This window comes from Piliocolobus tephrosceles, chromosome 15, assembly GCF_002776525.5.
Source record: "Piliocolobus tephrosceles isolate RC106 chromosome 15, ASM277652v3, whole genome shotgun sequence".
Lineage (NCBI taxonomy): Eukaryota > Metazoa > Chordata > Mammalia > Primates > Cercopithecidae > Piliocolobus > Piliocolobus tephrosceles.
Genome location: NC_045448.1, coordinates 72,849,781 through 72,872,316, shown reverse-complemented (window position 1 = coordinate 72,872,316; position 22,536 = coordinate 72,849,781). Strand labels below are relative to the sequence as shown.

Below are 22,536 nucleotides of genomic sequence, written 5' to 3'. Positions count from 1 at the left end.
TGAGTATCCTATAATTCAATCTAACCGTAACTTCCCAGAGTTAGCAGAGACCCCACAAACAGGGGGGTCAGTCCGACAAGACTGCCCCACTTCAGACTCCAGTTGCAAGTCTCCGGTGTCCTCAGGCCACCTGCACTTCTGCCTAGCCAGCCACAGACTAAGACTCGCCACAGTCCCTTCAGTTTCAATAATTTGCTAGAACAACGCACAGAACTCACTGAAAGCTGTGTACTTACAATTATAGTTTTATTATAAAGGATACAACTTAGGAACAACCAAATGGAAGAGACACATAGGGTTTGACTGAGGTGGGGAGTATAGCGATCATCCATGTCCTCTCCTCATGGAATCTGAGTGTGTCTCCCTCTCAGCTCATCAGTGTTTTCATCAGTCAGGAAACTACACTCTGTTTTAGTGTCCAGAGTTTTTATATGGGGTTTTATTGCATAGGCAAGATTGATTAAATCATTAGTTACATGATGGAGCTCAATCTCCAGTACTTCTTGCCTCCTGGAGGTCAGGGATGGGGCTCAAAGCTCCAACTGTTCAATTCTATAATTGGTCTTTATGGCATGGCCAGCCCCTCCCTTCAGATTCTCTAAGGCCCCGCCATCAGCTACTTCATTAACATAAACTCAGATATTGCCTAAAGGAGCTCATTATAAATAACAAAAGGTATTCCATCACTCAGGAAATTCCATGAGTTTTTGAAGCTCTATGCCAGGATCCAGGGACAAAGACCAGATATATTCCTTATTATATCACAGACCTCAAGAGTATATTCAATTCAGTCCCATAGCTTTAAACAAGTGAAATATTATTATCTTCATTTTACAGCTGAGACATCTGGCAGTGAGAACTTACATGTTTGGCCTAGGGTCACATAGCTAATAAATTCTAAAAGGGCTAGAATCCCCATTACCTCAGCCAATGATATGTTCATTTTCTGTGGACATTAATTTGGAGTATGAGACTAAGTTTTGCTAGCAGATTGTAAGACCATATATGAAATATATATGAGAGAAAAATTATCTCCTTTCAGCTTGGAATGGGTCACACTGACTTTTAAAAAAAAAATGTAGCTCTTTTAACCTAAGAAACGCCCCATGTGGAACCTACCTTTATAATTTTCTCACTCTCAGCTTTTTTCGTAACATATGCCATACCTCCACCTTGCTCAAGAGTCCTGAACATTAGTCTTAACATTTTTCTTGTTAATGATCAGCATTTATTTTATATTGTACACTTAAAAAACAATTTGCAGTATTTGCAGTTGTTGCTCAAGTTTGCTACTGTCATCACTGGCTGGGGAAACTGAGGCAGAGAGTTTTGTCCTAAAACTTATATGCTGATCAACTGTCATCATTTTAAAAACGTTATATCCTACTGCTTTCCAAGTGATTTGTGACCACTTTCAACATGATAAATTTGAAAAATGAATAAATTAGATATAAGAAAGCAAAAATGAAATGAAGACAAGAATACAAGTAAAGGATTTGTAGAGATATAATAAGAATGTACTGACAAGCATGTTGAGGCATATACAAAATATATAGCTCTCTCATTATCTAAGAGGGCAACATTTTTTAAGTTCCAAATACTAAGAGAATTTTCTCATAATGGGAACTGAACAAAAGTCCCATGACCTGAATATTTATGTTCCCCCAAAATTCATGTGTTGAAATCCTAAACTTCAAGGCAACCATATTAGGAGGTGAGGCCTTTAGGTTAGGTCATGAGGACAGAGACCTTGTAAGTAGGATTAGTGCCCTTACAAAAGTGACCCCAGAGAGATCCCTTACTCCTTCTACGTGTGAGCCTACAATAAGTAGGTGTTATCTATAAACCAGAACACAGGCCTGATTAGACACTGGATCTGTAGGCGCCTTGATCTTTGAGTTCCCATCCCAGAACTGTGAGAAATAAATTTCTGTTGTTTATAAGCTCCCCACTGTATGGTATTTTATTATAACAGCCTGAATAGACTAACACAAGAGGCCATAGTGTAGTATCATGGACATTTGCTTCAATTCCAATTTCATAGCCAATATAAAAATAGAATTCATATTGCTATGGGTTTTGGCAGTGCCCTTTCCTTGTTGTTCCAAAATCTTAAGTCATTCTTTACATACTTCATTTTGGTTTCCATTTGTTATAATCAATGTCATCTAGAGCTACGATGTTCAGTACTATTGCTACCAGCCACAAAAGGCTGTTGCGCACTTAAATTGTGGGTAGTCAGAAAATGACATGTGCTGTAAGTATAAAGTACATAACGGATTTTGAAAAAATTCAAAATATCTCAATAATTTTGAAAATATTAATTTCATGTTGAAATTATATTTTTGATATATTGAGTTAAACAAAATATATTCTTACTTTTAAAATTAATTTTACTTGTTTCTTTTTGTAATGTGTCTTCTAGAAATCTAAAAATTACTCATGTGGTTTACATTTCTATTTAGACAGTGCTTTTCTAGAGAATTGATTTTCACTGTTCTGTTAAACGTCCTACAGAATGCTTTCTCAATGTAAAATTTCAGATAGCCATAGCTTCGGATATATGTTCATACGGCAGAATAATCAGTGCTGAACGAACACATGGATAAAATTAAGTTCTTAAAAGCATAGTAAAAATATCAAGGATATAAAGTTACTGCTTTGGAACACCAGTCTTTCTCATCTCTCAGGAAGCCCACCCCTTTCATGGCAGATCTTCATCTTTCCTAGAGATTATGCACAGAAGCACTGTTGATTGCCAACTGGGAGAGGCCTTATTTTAAAAGATATATGGTGAAATTGACCTTTATTTTGAAAAATTGTGAAGCATTTGGGAACCTTGGAGGAAAATTGTGACTTTACATAGATCTATGTATTTTAATGAAAAGAATATTTTATATGTATACAAAGGAATGTGAAAAGTGAGTATTTGTTTTTGATATTCTAGAGTGGGAGTTGCATATTGAAATAATAGATTTAAAGGGATTAGGTTGTAACTAGTTCACTGACTTAACTTTTTTGACCTTTTAAAATCTATTAATACAAAAGTCTTCAGCAATTACAAATACTCCTTTCATCTTGGGATCCTCAGATTGTAGGTTGAAATCCTAGAACATCTTTGTTATCCTTGGCTATTATTTGTCTATGGAAGACTAAGGGAAAATCCAATGCCATATAGCCTGCTATTGTTCTGCCATTTGTTATATTCTTTACTTTCTTTAACTCTTCCTCCTTTATAAGGAACCACACATTGAAAAACTTACTCATTTAATTCAGTGAATATAGCTAAAATAGTCATATCCATCATTTAGAATATTTTCTTAGATGAAAAGCGGTACTTCATGGACTCCATGAACTGCCCATGGACTCCGTGAACTGGTAGAAAATGATAATCATCTTTGTTTTTTTGAATCTTGAAATGAAATTGTTTTTTAGTTTACTTTTTGAGATTCAACCCACTAATTTCCTTATTTACTGATTATTCTTATATGTTAGGCAAGACATAGAAATAAGCTTCTCCAGTTTTCTAGGTTTATTCCTCTTAAAACAATGCCTCTCTCCAGGTAAATGTATGTTGTCATTAGCATTAGTCACTCACTGCAAGTGCCTATATCCTCATTTCTTCTCAATGCACATGGTACAGCCAGATGGAGATTGATCTGCCTGTTTATTTAGCAGCAGCAGGAAGGACTCTTCGTGCTTGTGGCTATCTTCTCATTTATGGGAGATTAATTCCTTATTTAATTAAAAAGCCATGTCTATCTGTCTTAGTTCTCAATTGTAAGAAGATAGGAGAATTGAACTTTAGAGAAAATTTATGAATACATTTGGAGTACTGGTTCGGCATTTGCTATTAGACTTCATTATTATCAATTTTAATCACATTTCCTACAAAATAAAAAACCTTTGAGAATATTTTAGAGTTAGCCTTCGCTTTCCTCTGCCATTTTTATACATAATTTTTTTTAGCAGACTGTACTTTTTAGAACAGTTTTAGGTTTCCAGCAAAATTGGGTAGAAGGTACGGAGTTCTAATATACTCCCTGCTCTACCACATGTATAGCTTCCTTCACATCAACACCCTGCACAAGAGTGGCATATTTGTTATAATCAATGAACCTACAGTGACACATCCTTGTTACCCAAAATCTGTAGTTTACATTAGGGTTCACTGTTTGTGTTGTACATTCTAATGGGTTTGGACAAATGTATAGTAACATGAATCTGCCATTGTAATTTTATGGAGAATAGTTTCATTGTCCTAAAAAATCCTCTGTTTTGCACCTATTCATCCCTCCCTTTCTTCTGTCCCCCAGCAAGCCCTGATCCTTTACTGTTTCCATAATTTTCCCTTATCTAGAATGTCATATAGTTGGAATCATACAATATGTAGCCTTTTTGATTGGCTTCTGTCATTTAGTAATATGCATTTTAGGTTCTTTCATGTTTTTTTCATAGCTTGATAGCCCATTTCTTTTTAGTACTAAATAATATTCCCTTTTCTGGAAATAACATCGTTTATTTATCCATTCATCTACTAAAGGACATCTTGGTTGCTTCCAGATTTGGGAATTATAAATACAGCTGCTGTAAACATCCATTCCCAGATTCCTATGTGGACATAAGTTTTCAACTCATTTGAGTAATACCAAGCAATGCAATTACTGGGGTGACGATAAGAGTATGTTTAGGAGAAATAGGAAGTACCAGGAATCAGTTTTCCCACTTAGGCAATAATTACACTGCAGAATTTATCTGATGTAACTATTTTGGAACTGCAGAGTCCATAAAACGCTTGCAACTTCCAGGGGAAGGCTTGGGCATTAAGGTGTGGTTAACTTTGATCAATTTTATTTCATAGTACACTAATAGCTACCCATCCGCAACCCCAATCCCATGGCAGGCAATTGTGCATGTGTTCCCAAAGCAGCTTACACACAGCTTGTGGGAGCCAGAGTGGGCAAAATGACCTTGTCTTCTAAATATTGGGTAATTGTCTTCTGATTGCTGAATGCTGCTTCTAATCACAGAGGTTCAGACAGAGATTTGCGATCATTCTTTTTGTTTTCCCAGGATTGTTGTTCGCTCCTGCTCCTCTGGCTGAAGTGATGTCAGGAGATTTAAAGGGCTCATGCTTTTTTTTCCCCTACTTCTCTTCATTCTTTTTTCTTTTTCCCAATTTGGGAGCCAAACATTAAAGACTAAGACATTCAAAAGCAATTGCATAATTGGAGAAAATTAGAAACTAACTGTAGAGGTCCAGAGAAAGGCACCTGCTCAGAAAAGATGTGAGAGGACCTGAAGTTTACATATCAGGCTGATCCTTGCCATAGACATGGTCTATAACAATCAACAAAAAAATCAACAAAAACAGTAACAAAAAACAGCAAGTCCTAGAGAAGGGGAAGGATATTTTTTCCAAAGTTGCCATAGTATTAGATTCAAATGTCCAGTTTTCAATTAAAAATCACAAGAAATACAAAGAAACAGGAAAGTATTGCGTATTGGCCACGCAATGCAAAAAAAAAAAAAAAAAAAAAAAAAAAAAAAGTAAATCAACAGAAACTGCTCCTGGAAAAGACCTGATGGTGGATCTACTAGACAAAGACTTTAAAACAACTCTCTTAAAGATGTTCAAAGACCTAAAGAGAGATGTGAAGAAATTCATGGAAATGATGTATGAGCAAACTAGAAATAGCAATAAAGAAATACAAAACCTAAAAAGAAACAAAAAAGAATTTTTGGAGCTGAAAAGTACAATAACAAATGAAAATTGGACTAAAGGGATTCAAAGGTAGATTTGAGCAGAAACAAAAAAGAATCAATGAATGGGACGATAAGGCAATGGAGATTAGTGGGTAAGGAATAGAAAGAAAAATGATTGAAAAAAGTAAACAGAACCTAAGGGACATGTGAGACTCATCAAATGGGCCAATCTAGCCATTTGGAAGTCCCCAAGGAGGAGAGAGAAATGGGTAGAGAGAATATTTCAAGAAATAATAACTGTAAAATTTCTAAATCTCCTGGAAGATATGAATATAAACATGCCAGAAGAACTCCAATTTAAATGAACTGAAGGATCTTACAAGACTGTAAGCATTTCTGTTTTGGTACTTACAAGACTCATTACATACAAAGGATCCTTAATAAGATTTGTAGATTTTTTTATTACAAACTTTGGAGGCCAGATGCAGTAGGTCAATATATCCAAAGTACTAGAAAAAAAAACCTATCAATATATATATTTCCAGATATGTATATGTAATTTTATACATATAATTTTATATATAATATGTAATTTTATATACATATCTGAAAAAAATTATCCTTCAAGTGAGGGAGAAATTAAGACACTACCAGATAAATAGAAGCTAAGGAACTTCTTTCCTACTAGACCTGCCCTGCAATAAATGACCAAGGGAATCCTACAAAGTGAAATAGAAGTACACTAGACAGTCACTTGAAGCCATATGAATAAATGAAGATCTCAATCAAGGTACATACATGGGCAATTATAAAAGCTAGTATTATTATCACAATGGTTGGCAACTTCTTTTTGTTTTGTTTGTTTTGAGACAGTTTCACTCTGTTGCCCAGGTTGGAGTGCAGTGGCACGATCTTGGCACACTGCAGCCTCCACCTCCTGAGTTCAAGCAATTCTTGTGCCGCAGCCTCCCAAGCAGCCAGGACTAGAGGTGTGTGTCACCACACCCGGCAAACTTTTTGTATTTTTAGTAGAGACGGGGTTTCACCATGGTGACCAGGCTGGTCTTGAACTCCCGGCCTTGAGTGATCCACCTGCCTTGGCCTCCCAAAGTTCTGAGATTACAGAAGTAAACCACCGTGCCCAGCCTTCTTTTTGTTTTTTATTTAAGAGAATAATACATTAGAAAAATTATTAATCTAAAATTTAGTATTTAGAAGTTAATCAAGGAGGTAAAAGATTCCCCACACTAGGCTTAATAGTATTCCATTGTATATATACAACATTTTCTTTCTCCATTGACCATTAATGGGCACTTAAGTTGCTTTCATGGTTAATATGAGTATGAATATAAATGCTATAGTGAACACGGGAGTGCAGATATCTCTTTGAGATACTGATTTCATTTCCTTTGGCTATATACCCAGAAGTGGGATTACTGGATCATACGGTAACTATAGTTTTAATTATTTTTCTTTTCATTGTTTTTTGGTTTTGGGTTTTTGTTGTTGTTGTTAATATTTTCAGAGACACAATGTCTCGCTATATTGCCCAGGCTGGTCTTATCCTCAAGCAATCCTCCCACCTCAGCATTCTGAGCAACTGGGATGACAGAAGCAACCACACCTGACTTATTTTAATATTCTGAGGAACCTTCATTCTCTTTACCAAAATGGCTGCACTTATTTACATTCCCAGTAACAGTATACAAGGATTTCTTTTTTTCCACACCCTCACCAGTGTTCGTTATGTCTTGTATTTTTGATGATAGCCATCCTTACAAGTTGTAGGATGGTTTATCTTATTGTGGTTTGATTTGCATTTCTCTGATGACTTGTGATTTTGAGCACTAGTTCATATACCCAATAGTCATTTGTATGTCTTTTTTGGAAAAATGTCTATTTAGGTCCTTTGCTCAAGTTAAGGGCTTGTAAATTTTGTTTATCTTTTCAAGAAAGCTAACTCTTAGTTTTATTGATCTTTTCTATTTTTTTCTAGTCTCTATTTCATTTATTATGCTCTGATCTTTATCATTTCCTTCCTTCTAATTTTGTGCTTAGTTTGTTCTTTTTGTAGTTCCTTGATGTGTGAAGTTAGGTTGTTGATTTGAGAACTTTTATTTTCCTTAATGTAGGTATTAATAAATATCTATAATTCTGATACCTAATAAATTCTAATAAAAATAAACTTCCCTCTTAAAATTGCTTTTTATGCATCCCATAAGTTTTGATATATTGTGTTTCTGTTTTTATTTGTCTCAATATATTTTTATTCCCTTTTTAATTTCTTATGTGACCCATTGGTTATTGTTTAATAAGTGTGTTGTTTAATTTCCACGTATTTCTGAATTTTTATAACTTCTTATTATTGATTTCTGGTTTTATATACCATTATGCTCAGAAAAGGTACTTAAGACGATTACAGTCATGTTAAATTTGTTAAGACATGTTTTGTGACTCAGCATATGACCTATCCTGTAGAATGTTCTCTGAGCACTTGAGAAAAGTATATATTCTACTACCATTGGGTGGAATGTTCTTACGTATTTGGTAGGTTCATTTGGTCTATAGTGTTGTACAAGTCTGATGTTTTCTTATTGCTTTTCTGTCTGGATGATCTATCCACTGTTAAAAATGTGGTATTGAAGTCCCCTGTCATCGTATTGCTGTATTTCTCCTTTCTGCTCTGTTAATATTTGCTTCATATATTAAGTGTTCCAATTTTAGGTCCATATCCTCCTGATGAATTGATTCCTTTATCATTATATCATTACCTTCTTTGTCTTTTGTGACAGATTTTTACCAAAAAGTGTGTATTTTGTCTGATATAAGACAAAACTTTTAATTATCATTACTGTGGAATGTCTTTCTTCATCCTTTCATTATCAGTCTATTGTGTCCTTAAGGCTAACACGAGTCTATTGTAGTAATTTATTACATGTTCTGGATACAAGTCCTTTGTCAGACAAAATTTGTGGATATTATTCTTTTTAAAATTGTGGTAAGAACACATATATGACATCTGCCCTCTCAAATTTTTAGGTGTACAATATACAATACAGTATTGTTCATTATAGGCACAATGTCCTACAGCCCCCTGTCTTTCTCGAAGTTGGAGATCTAGTGAGTTTCATATTTAAAATATAAAAAGGCAAAGAATAATTTACATCATACAGTCTTACCCTAGATAATTAATGGTATCTATTTTGTATGATTACATGTCCATACAAGCACACTTAGGCAAGTATACTTAGATGAATCTCCAAGGAGCTTTTCCCTTACACCTCCACCTCCTCCTCATTTTCTCTCTCCTTGACATTGTTCTCCCTTTGTTCTTACTTCCTTATCTTCTGGCCGTCCTTTCTCTGACCAGTAGGATCTGAATTGGATTCCCTATGGAGTACATCAACTCCTTTCTGTAATTAGCTTAGTGGAACCACTGTGATGTGATGCAAGAAGGCTTGGCTTCCCTAGACACTTCATAGTCTAGCATACCCTTCATCTGTTGCTCCAGGGAGCCAGATACCAGGAAACCATTGTGTTAATACAGCAACAACAGCTCTTATTTTTTCATTCCTATGAAAAAAACACATGTGACCTAACATGATCTTAAGCTATAAACAAGTAGCTAGTATAGCTTAGGCTTTTATGCTTTTTTCCCCTAATTCTCTGGCATTTTGGCCAAAACCAAATCTCTAATCCATTCAGCAAGAGCAGGTGATGCTATCGTGTCCATTGTCTAAACTGGAAGTTTACTGGAAACAATAGTATACTGATGTTATCTAGGAACCTCTTGTTAACATTTTGCAGATTGTCTTTTCACCTTCCTCCTATTTGAACAAGTTATTTTTTCTCCCTAAATTGCTATTTTACATACTTGCCAGACATTGTGCTAGTTTTGCTTTTCTGAAATACATTTTACCTTGTTCATCTTACTTTGAAAACTCTTCTTGTTCTATGGCATTTTGCAAAGATTTAGAAAAATTAGCTTTATATTTTTTCTCACAGCCTTCTTTTAATAAACTCCCAAATGTCCTACCTACATATATAGATGATAGAGTAATGCAGTTATTTTGACTTCTCAAGGCCCCTCCTAACTCTCACTCTACCATTTTATTCTAATTTAGTATTCTGTGCTCTTTTATATATGTTGCTTTCTTCAGCCAAGTGTGAATGTACCAAATTAAAGTTAATTTGTTTCTTTCCCCTTGACTAAGTGACAGAATTTGTTAATTTTAAGATCAGCCTACAAGAAGTCTAGAAAGCATTTTGAAATGGGTGGAATCCTTCCTTTTCCCCCTCTGGTAACTTCATTATAATGTGAAGATTATTAGAAATATAAAATTATAGCATATTTTTGAAAAATTGATAGTTTTTAAAAATGACTACCATATCTCATAGATTTTTGTGTGTATGAGAATATGAAGAGTTAGATATTTGGCAAGTAAAGTATATTAGTGATTTTCTTTCTCCTCTGATTCGTTTACTGACAATATGCCTTCTTTCCTGCAATTTTGTATACCTCCTTTTAATTTTTTAAGTGAAAATATTTCCTTCATAAATTTCAAGTGAATTGGCAGTTTCCTCATTGAAAGATTTTGCACATTTGCAAATGGTATCTTGGAGTCAGTTCCTGATACCAGCTTTGATTCTGTGAGTTTCTACCATGCATGATTGGACAGGAGCAGGGCAGAACTGCTGGGAAGAGCCAAGCTTTCTTGGAGAATGGGTTGGTACCTGTTGGAGGCTCTCCTATCCTGAACAAGTTTCCCAAGAAGAAGCCACCTTGCTAGTCTCACTGAATTTTGATTCAGTCTCCCAGTAACATGAATTGGTCAAAGGTAGGGTTTGGTTCTGCATTGAGTGGAGCAAGTACCTTGATTTCCTTGCCAGTGCTTCAGAATCTCTGGTACTGGCTTGGGTCACTTAGATACTGAAAACCTACTAAAAATTCTGGATTGCAAAGATAAGTCCAGAAAGGGAATTTCCATTGTGACCTATGTATCCGTTGGTTTCACTTGGCCAATATTGCATGTGTTTCCCCTTTTTACTATGTCAAAGAAGGACAATTTTAATTAAAAGCTCTAAAGAGAGGCTTCTTGTGTGTATATATAATCAATTTGAGGATGATCAGCATAGTATAAGAGACTGGGAGCCTCTTGCCCCTCTCTCATGTGGTAGTTTTCCTCTTCTTTCTATCAAGTAGGATCTGAGAATTTGGGTTTACAGACCAATCCTAGTTGCCAGTAATGCTAAATCTTGAACAAATTATATTTCTTGTTACTAGGGAAAGTACTGCAATATGAGCTCCAATACATAATGTGTATGTGTTTGTGTGTGTTCTTCCATTTCCTTCTCTCAGGTTATAAAAGTGGTCTGTATTTCTTTTTAAAGTTTATAAAATATAAAGAAGAAAAACAAACCCTCATAACCTTCCTCTCTGTAGCAGTCTAGGGTAACATTATGATGTGAGTGCTTACTATCATGTTTTCTATGCATATTATATTTTATATGGTTGAAATTAGAGTGTATACAAATTCTCCTGTATTTTAAAAAATATTTGCACTTTCTAATGCTATTAACATTTTAAAATATATTTTAAAAGTTAATCATGTTTCTGAGGGCATATTGAGTCACAAAGTTACAAAATACCTATTTTATACATTTATTAAAATTTTTAAAAAATACTAATGAAAATTACTATGCTGTAGCTAGAACACTAGTAGTTAATAATATCAATTTCCTTTAAATGAAGTAATTAAATAGTGCCTATAAATAAATTAGCAATGCCAACTCACTAACTCATCACTGAGCCATCGCTGAATTTTTTCTTATGTTTTGTCCTTGATATAGAACAGTGTTTCTTAACCTTTTTTGAGCTACCAACCCTCTGAGAATTCAGTGTAAGCTATGAACCTTCTTTGCAGAGAAATTCATATTTACACTAAAAAACTAATTATAATGATACTCAATTATGATATGCAGGCACTCTGCCAACTGCTTCACATGTGTTATTCTATTTAATCCTCATAGCAGCACTATAAGGAATGTTCTATTATCCTCATTTTTTAGATAAAGATATTGAAGTGTAAAGAGGTTAAGTAAATTGTGTAAGTCCATAGAGTTACTAAGTGGAAAACTGGGATTCAAATTCTGATTTTTATTGCTCCAAAGCCCATCCCCTTAATCAATGTGCATGTAATTTTAGGGAGCTCTTGAATTCCTAAAGCCTGTTTATTGATACTCAGATTAAGGACCCCTTACCTGTTACAATCCAGAGATTTTCATTGGCAGTGAAGAGTACATGTGACCAATGAATCTTGCTATTTGTGTAACTAATTTAATTAAAACACAATATTGGTTGAACATCTACTATTTTGAGTGGATATTTGGTTTTGTGAAATGGTCTTTATCCCTAAGGAGTTTGCTGTCTATGTGGGAAGACAAGAATTATATACATAAAGCAATGAGAAAAAATACAAATATGAAGTTGAATATATACTCATTAGACATTTCCATAAGCTATATGTGAAAATTAATTTCTTTACTTTGTCATACCTGATGCAACTGTCATTCTTTGATTCCTTGATTTATAAAAGGGGCAATCAAGCCTAAAAGGTCATTATATCCTTTGGGAACCTGGAAGATTCAGTGTGTCATAAAAATGAGGTCAATAAAGTGACTCTGAGAACTAAATATGTATCACATCCAGATGTCTAAATTGTTCCATCAGCTTAATCTATTAGCCCCAGGGAGCATGCCCAATAAGGAAATTCAAGAATGTGTAGCCAGCTCCCAAGCATTCAGACGGGTGATTCCGTTGAGTTGGACATATATAGGATGGCAGAACATCTTGATAATTGCTGCCATTTTGACACAAATAGGGTTTGTACTGACAGAGAAGTCTTCAGATGCTTCGAGTGATACAGCATAGACTTGAGTTATGCAGTGCCAAGTGTGACAATCCATCATCCTTGGGAGAAACTATCAAGTATGGGAAGCTAATTTTAGCTGACCACCTAACAATCCAAGCAGTCAAAAAGAATAGCTGTGGCTGTAATTCAAAGAATTGCTATTAACAGGAGCATTGTATGGGAAAATTGTACATTTAACTCGAATAGCTCCTGTATACAAGGTTATCACAGATATTGGCTATTGTAGATAAAAACAAAGGATTATATCAAGCTTTTTATTAACATAGCCTTCATAAAATCGTCATACAGTTTTAGAATTTTACTTTTTTTTTTGAGACTGAGTTTCGTTCTTGTTGCCCAGGCTGGAGTGCAATGACGCAATCTCGGCTCACTGCAACCTCCACCTCCCAGGTACAAGTGATTCTCCTGTATCAGCCTCCCAAGTAGCTCAGATTACAGGCATGTGTCACCATGCCTGGCTAATTTGTTTGTATTTAGTAGAGACGGGATTTCAACACGTTAGTCAGGCTGGTCGCAAACTCCTGATCTCAGGTGATTCACTTGCCTCGGCCTCCCAAAGTGCTGGGATTACAGGCGTGGGCCACCGTGCCTGGCCAGAATTTTACTCTTTTAAAAAAGTGTTATCACTTGGGCAATATATGACAGAATTAATTTATATATGGCATTTGAATTTTCTTACCAAAGCAAGTAGAAGCTTTAGTACTGCTAAGCATGCCATATAGTTTATCTCATTAAAATAAAAAAGAGGCATTTTTAATTTTAAATGTCTACAATAAGAATTGTGTATATTGTTGTTTAATACATCTGTGTTATATTTTAATTAGTTTAATAAATTGCTTTAAATTTCATTTTGTGTAATGTTCTCATAATTCCTGCAAACTAAGTCATTAGCATTATTTTTAAAAGTGGGGCAAGAGTTTTATGAAATGCTTTGTCTGAGAAGCCCCCAAATGGAAAATATTTTTAAAGAACAGAAGTTCCTAACCTTGTTCACAAATTACAATTTGAATCTATCCAGCCACTAGTTGTTGGAAGTAATTTTCTAGACATATATGCAAATATCTTGATAGATTTTATTGATTCCAAAAGAAGAATACGATACCAACTCTGTATAGTTTCTTAACTTCAGTCCTGGATAGAAATATAATTTGAAGGAAAACATTCCTTTTCATATTTGCTTTGAACAGACACTTGGGTTGTTTTTGAGGTAAATAGGAGATTGGCTGTGGGCTTCATAGAAAGAATTGAAGAATAGTCTAACTGCCCAACTTTTGATTTTGGCATGTGTGTGTATGTGCGTGTGTGTGTGTATATAGGGAACTTAAGACCTTTTGATTTCATAATAAGCAGGGCTCAGGGACAATAAAATTTGACATTCTTAACTGTTACTAGTTTTTGTCCCTGTATCCCTGTATAGCCATCTTCTTGTTAACGACATAGAAGCCAGAGTCATAAACTGAGCATGTACCCAAGGCGCCACTGTAAATTGCAGATAGTATTCATGTAGTCTCTTCAGGCTAAGATTAAATTGGAGTAGAGGAAGGAGAAGAAAGAATTTTTGAGAGTGGAATGGAAGTAGAAGTCAAGGACAAAGAATACGCTAGAAGGACAGTCATGTGCAAATGTTCCCTGAGTTTTGCAGTGAGATTTATTCAGATGGACCTTTTCATATCCGTAAATATTCCTTTGCTCAAAAGCCAAGCCATGGATTGGGATAGCCTCTGCTTCTGGGGTGTGTGTGTATGTGTATGTGGGTCGGGACGGGGGAGGTGGGCAATAATGCAGTCATGAGATAATACAAATAATCAGTGAGGGAATAATTAATGATGTGGCAGGGAATATTTTTTGATAAATGCTTGGGGAATGAGGTGACAAGCGTGAAATTAGAAAATTCCTTCAGCGATCTAAAATATAAATAGCTTTCGGAACTGAAAAGAGTTTCACAGCTGAAGATTTTATTGTGTTGAGAGGAAAAACTTTTTTCTCTCCCCCACTCCCTCCTCCTTTGCAAGTTGTTTGTCCATTCACAAAACAAATACTCTGAAGCCCAGCGCAGCTCATGGGAATAAATTTCAGGTCGAATTAGTACAGTTTCCTTGCTGTCAGGATGCTGGAATTAATGGTGTTTTGATGACACGAATTTTGAAGGGCAAACAAAGAAGCTGAAGGGAGAGAGACATGACTCCTTAGAAGCTTGGTCCTCCTCTCCCCCAGCTTCTCTTGTCTTCCCTGTCATCCGTCTGCCAATCTCCCTGTCCATGGTTAGTTAAAGGCGCTTTTTATCCTCTTTTCTTTCCCACAGAGTTTGCCAGATCCGGCCCGGTGCCTGGGTTCCAGGAGGACACGCTGCAGTTGGCCTTCATCGACTTGAGACAAGTAAGTCTTTGTGTTTTTGTTTTTTGTTTTTCTTTTAAGATGTGTGACTGAAGACCATCAGGTCTTAAGGAAAAGGGGAAGGGAGGGGGATCGGCATTGGCGATTCACATTGGAGACCTAAGGGTTTTCCCTGTATTTGAGGCCACCTCTTTTATTTAGCTATCTGGGATCCTTAGCTATGGTGGAGTTAAAGGTTTTGTGGGTAAAAGGGAAGGCGGCGGTGGGAGGAGGGACCCAGAGTAGAGGGACTCAAGTGACCCTCAAGTGATGCGACCCATTGTGCTGTTGTTGGCTTTTGCAGACATAGCAAAAAGATAACTCAGCAAACCAATGCTAAGCAGGTGCACTGATGCAGAGACTGCCTGCTTGGAGAAGTTTTGTTTGTAGATAATGTGGCCAGTAGCATTTAAGAAAAATGAAATATTTTACATTCTGGATTGTTCGTTTGGTTTGTTGACTTTTTCCTGCTGCCTTAAGTCTTCCCGCCTCCTCCTTTGTAGAATCTGGTCAGTCATGGGTAACTAAGTGGTTGTTTTTGAAGATGATTAGAAAAGGCTTGGACCAGTCATGCTAAGCCTATTAAAGTAATGTGATGAAACTGGTACTTGGGTATACCTGAGCTTTGGCAAGCCCATTAGATAGAACCAGTCATTCTATAGGACTGTTTCTTGCAGATTGAACTGGGTGGGTTGGTAGGCCTTAGTGGTTTGGATATAGGGAACAGGGTGGGCGGGGGCCCAGTGAGGGAGAGAGTTAACTGGGCTTTGTCATCTCTTCACTCTTAAGATGGATGGGGTTGGATAGAAAGTGTGAATGAAGTAAGAATCAATGACTGATGCTTCTTTCCTATTAAAACAATCTTTTTTTTGTCTGTTTAAAAAAGGGGGCTGGCTTTGTTTCTCCTGCCATAATGATGCAGTGCCTCTTGTTTTCAGAGCTGACATAGTTTGCATTCTGAAAACTTTTAGATGCCCAGGGTATTTCTTAAAGCTGCAGGACCCCTTGTATCGGTAGTTCCTTACCACTGTGATTCGATTCATGCTGGAACAGCTTTTAACCCATAATGGATGGCCTGAGCTACCCCTGAATCCTTGTAGATGGGTGGTGTAATCTGTCATCTGATGACAATTCTGGAAAGCACTGTTAAGCAGAAAACAGAAAATTGTGTGTCTATAGACCTGCCAAAGTTTGAGGATTCAGGCTGTGTCCCAGAAACGTGTGTCAACTTAATATTTGGGGGCCAAGGTGGGGGTTCTCTTGCACATTAAGGATTCACCAGCCTGATCACAAATGGAACAATCTCTTCCCACACTTAAGACCTTCCACCTGTAGATTTAGCAACTCAACCGAGACATTCAGGCTTTAATCCCTTGACTGATGTAAGATTGAAAGATTGGGATTTTGGTTTAGGGTATGTGAAGTGATATCTGTTGGATTCCCTCCCACACTCCTGCTTCTTCTTAGAAACTTCTAACCCAATTGGCTTTTCTTGGAAAGCAGAAATTGAATTTCATTGGAGAAACACATCCAAGGAAAAATGTTTCCGTTCTCACTATTCATGAGAAGGAAGCATGGTTATTCTCTCCAGTTTGTGGTTTTGGTCCCTATGGAAAGGAACTAGTGTTCACAGAAAATGTTAACTAAGGGAGTAAGTTAGAAAGCACAGCCAAAATAAGGTGGATCAGAATTGGGAATGAATGTGCAAGTACTTGTAAGCTCTCAGTGAGCCCTGTCATTTATGCTTAAGTTCCTATTTTCTATTACATTTTTCTTCCCAGAGTTGCTTTTGTAATGTTTTAATGGTAGAAACCCAAAATCCAAAATTTTACTGGTAATGAAAGAGTATGCCTTTTTCTATTCATTCTGTCACTTAATTTCTACTTATACCTGTCTCTACTAAAACAGCTTAAAGGGATAATTTTTCTAACCTAGACTGTTTGAAAAACTTCTTTAGTTCTTGGTCTGTAGCTCATTATTGGTAGACCTCAGGTAGGTTGAGTCATTGTGAAAAAAATGATCTCTCCACATCCTGTGCTGAAAATATTTATCTCTTTGCAGTTTGTCTTAGTCATTCTCAGAACTTATTTAAAGGAGCATCATTTTAAAAGGCGGCTTCTGAACTACAGAGATGTTCAAACTCTAAACAGAAAACCTGGGACTATGTTTTCTTAAACATTTAGGCTTCTAAAATAGAATTTTTGAATTTTGGGATTGGAGACTAATCTTAAAAATTATGTAGTATTACCTTTGGCTTTATACTTCCCTGTACAACACCCCAGACTTTGATTGAATATCTTCCTTGAGGAGGATCCACTACCCCAAAGCAGCAAGTTCCACCTTACGACAATATGATTATTAGAAAGATATTTCTTAAGTTGGCTAAAATCTATCTCACTTAACCTTAACCCTTTAAATCTTTATGTTTTTATTTGGGCATCCCCAATTAGAAGAATGGGCTTCCTAGTCCTCATTTATTGAGCCTCCTATTTGCTAGTATTTGAGTCTTTTTCACATGTCACATTGTTACCTATTTCTCGTCTAGTCCTCACAGGGTTGATTTTATGGACCAAAACTGGATACTACTCTCACTGGTCTGTGTTTTTCTTGCAGACATATTATTAAGAACACAGATTTTTCTTTCATTATGTAATGACCTATCTAAACCTTTAACTGACTGCCTGAGTTATCTAGCTTAACTGATTTAATCATTATGCCCTTAATAAGCCAAAGATAAAAATATTAAATAGGAATGGCATAAGTTAAAGGAAGAAGCTAAGGTATGCTAAAGTTAAGGTAAATTATAGGGTACACACTCATGTAAGAAGAGGATCTGCCCCCAGTGCAGTGCAGTGAGGATATTCTTTTACTGTCATTGAGTGTATTTGACTCTCTGCTTTATATGTGTATTCTGAACTTGCTTTCATAGTCTCTTGCTTTAGAGAGTTTCAGACAGTATCAATTGAATGAATAATTTTAAAATATTCAAAACATGGAATATTTGATGAAATCATCTTTGTATAGACTATAATAACAGTGTCATTTAAAAGCTATAGAATTTCACTGGGAAGCAAATTAGATGTGGATAGCAAAACTATTCATCCTTTTTCACTTGTCCTATTCTCACTTTTCTACTTCTTGGAGAAGGAGAGATGACATTTTGAATATACAAGCTTTCATGATATTTTATTTTTGTGTGGCACTTCAGAGTTAAAGTACAAATAAGTTAAACCTCATTTGTCAGATTTCTGAGTTTGGAAAACCTACTATTAATAGTATTGTGAATTACATAGTACAAATCAAAATCCCCTTCTTTAGCACTTTGTGTTTTCTGTCTTTGTAAGTTCATAGAAGTAGGATTGCAGTATGACTTCCCATGCAAACATCAAATATATGTGTATATTTCCATCAAAATCCAAATTTGGGCTAATGCTGAATTTTGAGAAGGATAGCTTAAAGGCTCATTTAATTAGCTATCTTGAAGTGGCATATAAACACCAAGTGCTGACGTTTAATGGTTCATAATTGAGAATTACAATATAGGACCAATAGTAGATTCTCAGTACTTACTTTATTCTTTAAACTGTGGCATGGTTTATATTTTTCTTCCATGGTTAAACATTAAGTAGATAATGCCAATGAACACTAGAATTTGATTTTCATTTCAGTTTATTTTATCAAAGTCTAAGTGCCTACTTTGTACAAATCACAACCTAAGTGTTGTGGGAATACACAAATGAATATAGTATAATCTGTGCCCTCTGGGAGCAAAGGAATGACCAGCAAGTTCCTGATTCTAATATAAGGCACACTGTGATAAGTACTACATTGAAGGATGAAGCCATTATGTATATTTCAGTTATTTCAGTGACTTTTGCTACATAATAAATTACCCCACAACATGTTGGCTTGAAACAAGAACCACATATGAAGCTCAAATTTCTACAGATTCTCAATTTAGGGTAGTTTCAGCTGGGCTTACTCATACTTTGAGGTCTGCTGCTAGATGGGCTAGGAACTGGTTGGTCTAGGATGCCTTAGCTAGGGCTACTCTTTTCTACTCTCTCTCATCTCTCATTTACAAACAACCTAACCTAGACTTATTTACAGGGCATCTTGGCAGAGTTCCAAGAAAGCAATAGGAAATGCGCAAACTCCTTGAAGCCTATACTTGGAACTAGCAACCCATCAGTTCTATCACATTCTTGTGGCTAGAGCTAGTCACAAGGCCAGTTGAAATTCAAGAAACGGGGACATAAACTCCAATTTACACTCTAGTTGAGCTATAAGACATATATAAATGATGCAAATGAAGAGCAAGATTGTACCTATAAGTACAAAAAGAGGCCATGAAGTAGAGAGGCCTATGTGTGCCTGAGTGACTATAAACTATTTCATGGAAAAGGTGAAGAGTCATACTGAAATTCAAGCACTGTTAAGGGAAGAAAATATGTAAAGCATAGAAAATAGCAGATTTAAGTTTTGTTTTAAAACATGGATGTTTTGTATGTTAGTTTTATTAGGATCTAGACTGTCTTTTCTCTTTTAAGTATTAGGCTGATCTCTTTAAACCCCCATTTCTTAATTTCTCATATTAGGTTTTGTTGTTCATCTTCCTCATATACCTCTTCTTTTATGTCCTATCTATTCTCCTCATTAAATGCTACTATTTGCAGGCTACCCTGAAACGTTTCACGTTTCTGTTATTCACATTCATTATAAGTACTTAACTTCCTTTGATAATAGTTTGCATTATTTATTTAATCTGTGATAGTTCACCTTCCATGTTTGGCCAAAGGCTTGAGGGTGTTCCTTTTCTTAGTAACATCCTGTTATTTTCTGTTCCTTGGCCCCAACAATTATTTACTTCTGATATATACTTAAGTTTTTATAAAGCTGAATGAACTAGGTTGTGACATTGCATCAGATCTTGTGAATGGAGCTTGTTGGCAACGACTGTCATACAGCAAGCCATCCCAAGATATCTAGGGCTTTTTTTAGATTGAGCTGTTGATATTCCCCCTAGGCCAGTTATTCCCCAATTTCTAACCTGTATTCTGAAGTAAACACAGTGCATTTCCATTGCAGACACTTAACCTGCCTTGAAAACAAGTATAAGACCTAAGAGAAATAGTTGCATATTTCTTTTGAGATGTTGAACAAATACTGCTGCTATTCCCTTTAGAGGTATAGAGGTAAAACCTGTACCTTCGGTTAGTTAACACCCATAAAGAAAACGAGAACAACTCAAGAACTTAACTATGTAGAACTGCCCCTCCTACTTCTCATCCTGTCATGATCCTCTTCAATAAAATTTTGATTTTCAAATCAAATTGCCCAAGTCTAGTGAATATTATGTGTTCCTGGAAGGAACATTCCCCCTTTGCTTGACTGCTATGGCTCATAGGAAAAAATCTTAACTTTAATAATTATTTGTCTTTTAGCCTCAGTAGAAAACACATTTATATTAAAAGCTGATTGTTTTCTGATACAGCAATATACCAAAAAGACATGTAGTCCATAGGATTTATTTTTTAATGTTTTACCATAACCAGGCTAAACTATCCCCTAACTAGGAGGCTTCATAGGAGGTGGGGCTGGGGTGGGGCAGGCCCATATCTCAAAAGGCCAGACATATCAGTCTTCTGTTTTTCATTATAACTGTTAAACTATTAACAGGAAGCCATTTCCCACATGTACTTAATATTGGTCCTGAACTTGCTGGACTATAACTTGGGTTTTGGGAGGTGAACTATAGTTTTCCCAAGTGTTTACTGAGCAGTTACTGAGCAGTTAATGAAGAGAAGTGTGGGGGTAGGTAGCAGGGAAACGTTTTTATGAAAGGATATTTTTGGTAGAGAAAATACAGTTGTTTGCAAACCTTCTAGTTGGGAAGTGTATGGACCAGCAATGTTGTTAGTAGAGATACTCTCCAAGTGCTCAGTTGAAATATTCTGTTGACCTTCAGGTTGTATATGATCTCAAATAATAGCCTATAAAACTGGGAGCCATCTTTACCATAGTCAGAAATCAAATAACTGGATAACTCATGGAATTAGAAGATGTCATTACTATGACTGTTGTGGATAATAGGGTTAGAAGGAATGAGTTAAGCCATAAAGTACATTATCTTGGAAGAGATTATCTGTACCACTGATAGAGTAGCATGTATATATGAGGAGGGCAGGTGACAAATGAAATCCAGGGTCATCATATCCCAAAGGCATTTGGTGGTTAGAAAAGGATATAGTAATATTAGACCACCTGCACATATCTCTTTGCAGATGCAGAGCCACTACATGTCCTGCAGACCATATTTCATATCTTGACATAGCCACAGCAAGCACTTGGATATAGATATATTCCTCTCTGAGCAGGAAATGTTCATTCATTTATTCAACACTGTGCCTAGCCCAGGTAGTAGATAAAATGCAGTGAATAAAACAGGCCCCTACCTTTATGGAGCTTGCATTCTTATATAACATTCTGTTCTTCCCATAGTCTCTCTTCAGGTGGCCTAGTGCTCCAAGGGATGTCACTTTAGCTATATATATATATATATTTTTTTTTAGTATTGGTGCCATAGTTCAGTTTTAGGAAGCAGCTATAGAGTTTTCTGGCAAGATCTCTAGGGCAAGGCCAACTCGCTGTATGCAGATACACAGACTTTCGGAAAAGACATTTTAGCTGTGGTTTAGCAGCCTAACATAAATAAGATGGTCAAAAGATGGTCCTTTGGTTTTTGGAAGCAGAGTTTTCTGGTCATTTGGCTAAAATTGTATTGCCCAAGTTGTTTTGACAGATGCCTGTTACCTTCAAGGTGATACCTCCAGCATCAAAGGAAGCTCTGACAGGAAATAATTCCTATTCCTAAGTATGGGCAGGGGACAGCTAACAGCTTCTGGGGATGGTTCTGTGAAAAATAGAAGAAGAAACACTATGAGAATAGGCTCCAGTGAGCTAGACCTTTGACTTTATAGCAAAGGCTGGATCAGCATATGCAAGGATAGGGCACAGGTGAATAAAGTCTTCAGCTTCTGGAATGCTTTAGTAGTCTCTGCAAACCAGATCTATATCCTTACCTTGCTTGAGACATTAGTAACTAGAGCCATCAGAGGAAATTAGTAGGAGGAATTGCCAGTAATATGTAACAAATTCTGAGATTTGCTGAATGTCCTTGGTTGATTGGAGGAGAATCTGCTTAGAACCGCCAAGACTTAGTCTCACTTCATACCAGCTTCTTAACTGGGGAGGAAGTGCGTTTGGAAATTCTACATCAGGGCATTTTTTGATTTAACAAAGAGCTCATATTTTACAGACCAGGACCTCATGAAATAATACCCAAACAGAGCAGACTGTTTGGTATAGAAAATCATGTAAGATGTCATTTAAGTGCCAGGAAAAGACCAACATTTAATGGGCCAAATGACATCATAGCATGTTTGGAAGGCTATTTTCTATTCATTATTCTCTTACTATGAAAATCATTTTAGCACCTCAGGGGTCTAACTTCCTAAAAGTCCCC

The 22,536-nt window shown here is 36.2% G+C and overlaps 1 protein-coding gene across 1 annotated transcript in view; it reads left to right on the top strand.

The window, feature by feature from the left end:
- EXOC6B (exocyst complex component 6B) overlaps nt 1-22,536 on the top strand; it is a 710,495-nt gene that overhangs the window by 514,811 nt on the left and 173,148 nt on the right. The window contains exon 19 of the mRNA XM_026456434.1: nt 14,941-15,014. Within this exon, the coding sequence (XP_026312219.1) occupies nt 14,941-15,014 (74 nt within the window). The remainder of the gene's footprint in view (nt 1-14,940; nt 15,015-22,536) is intronic.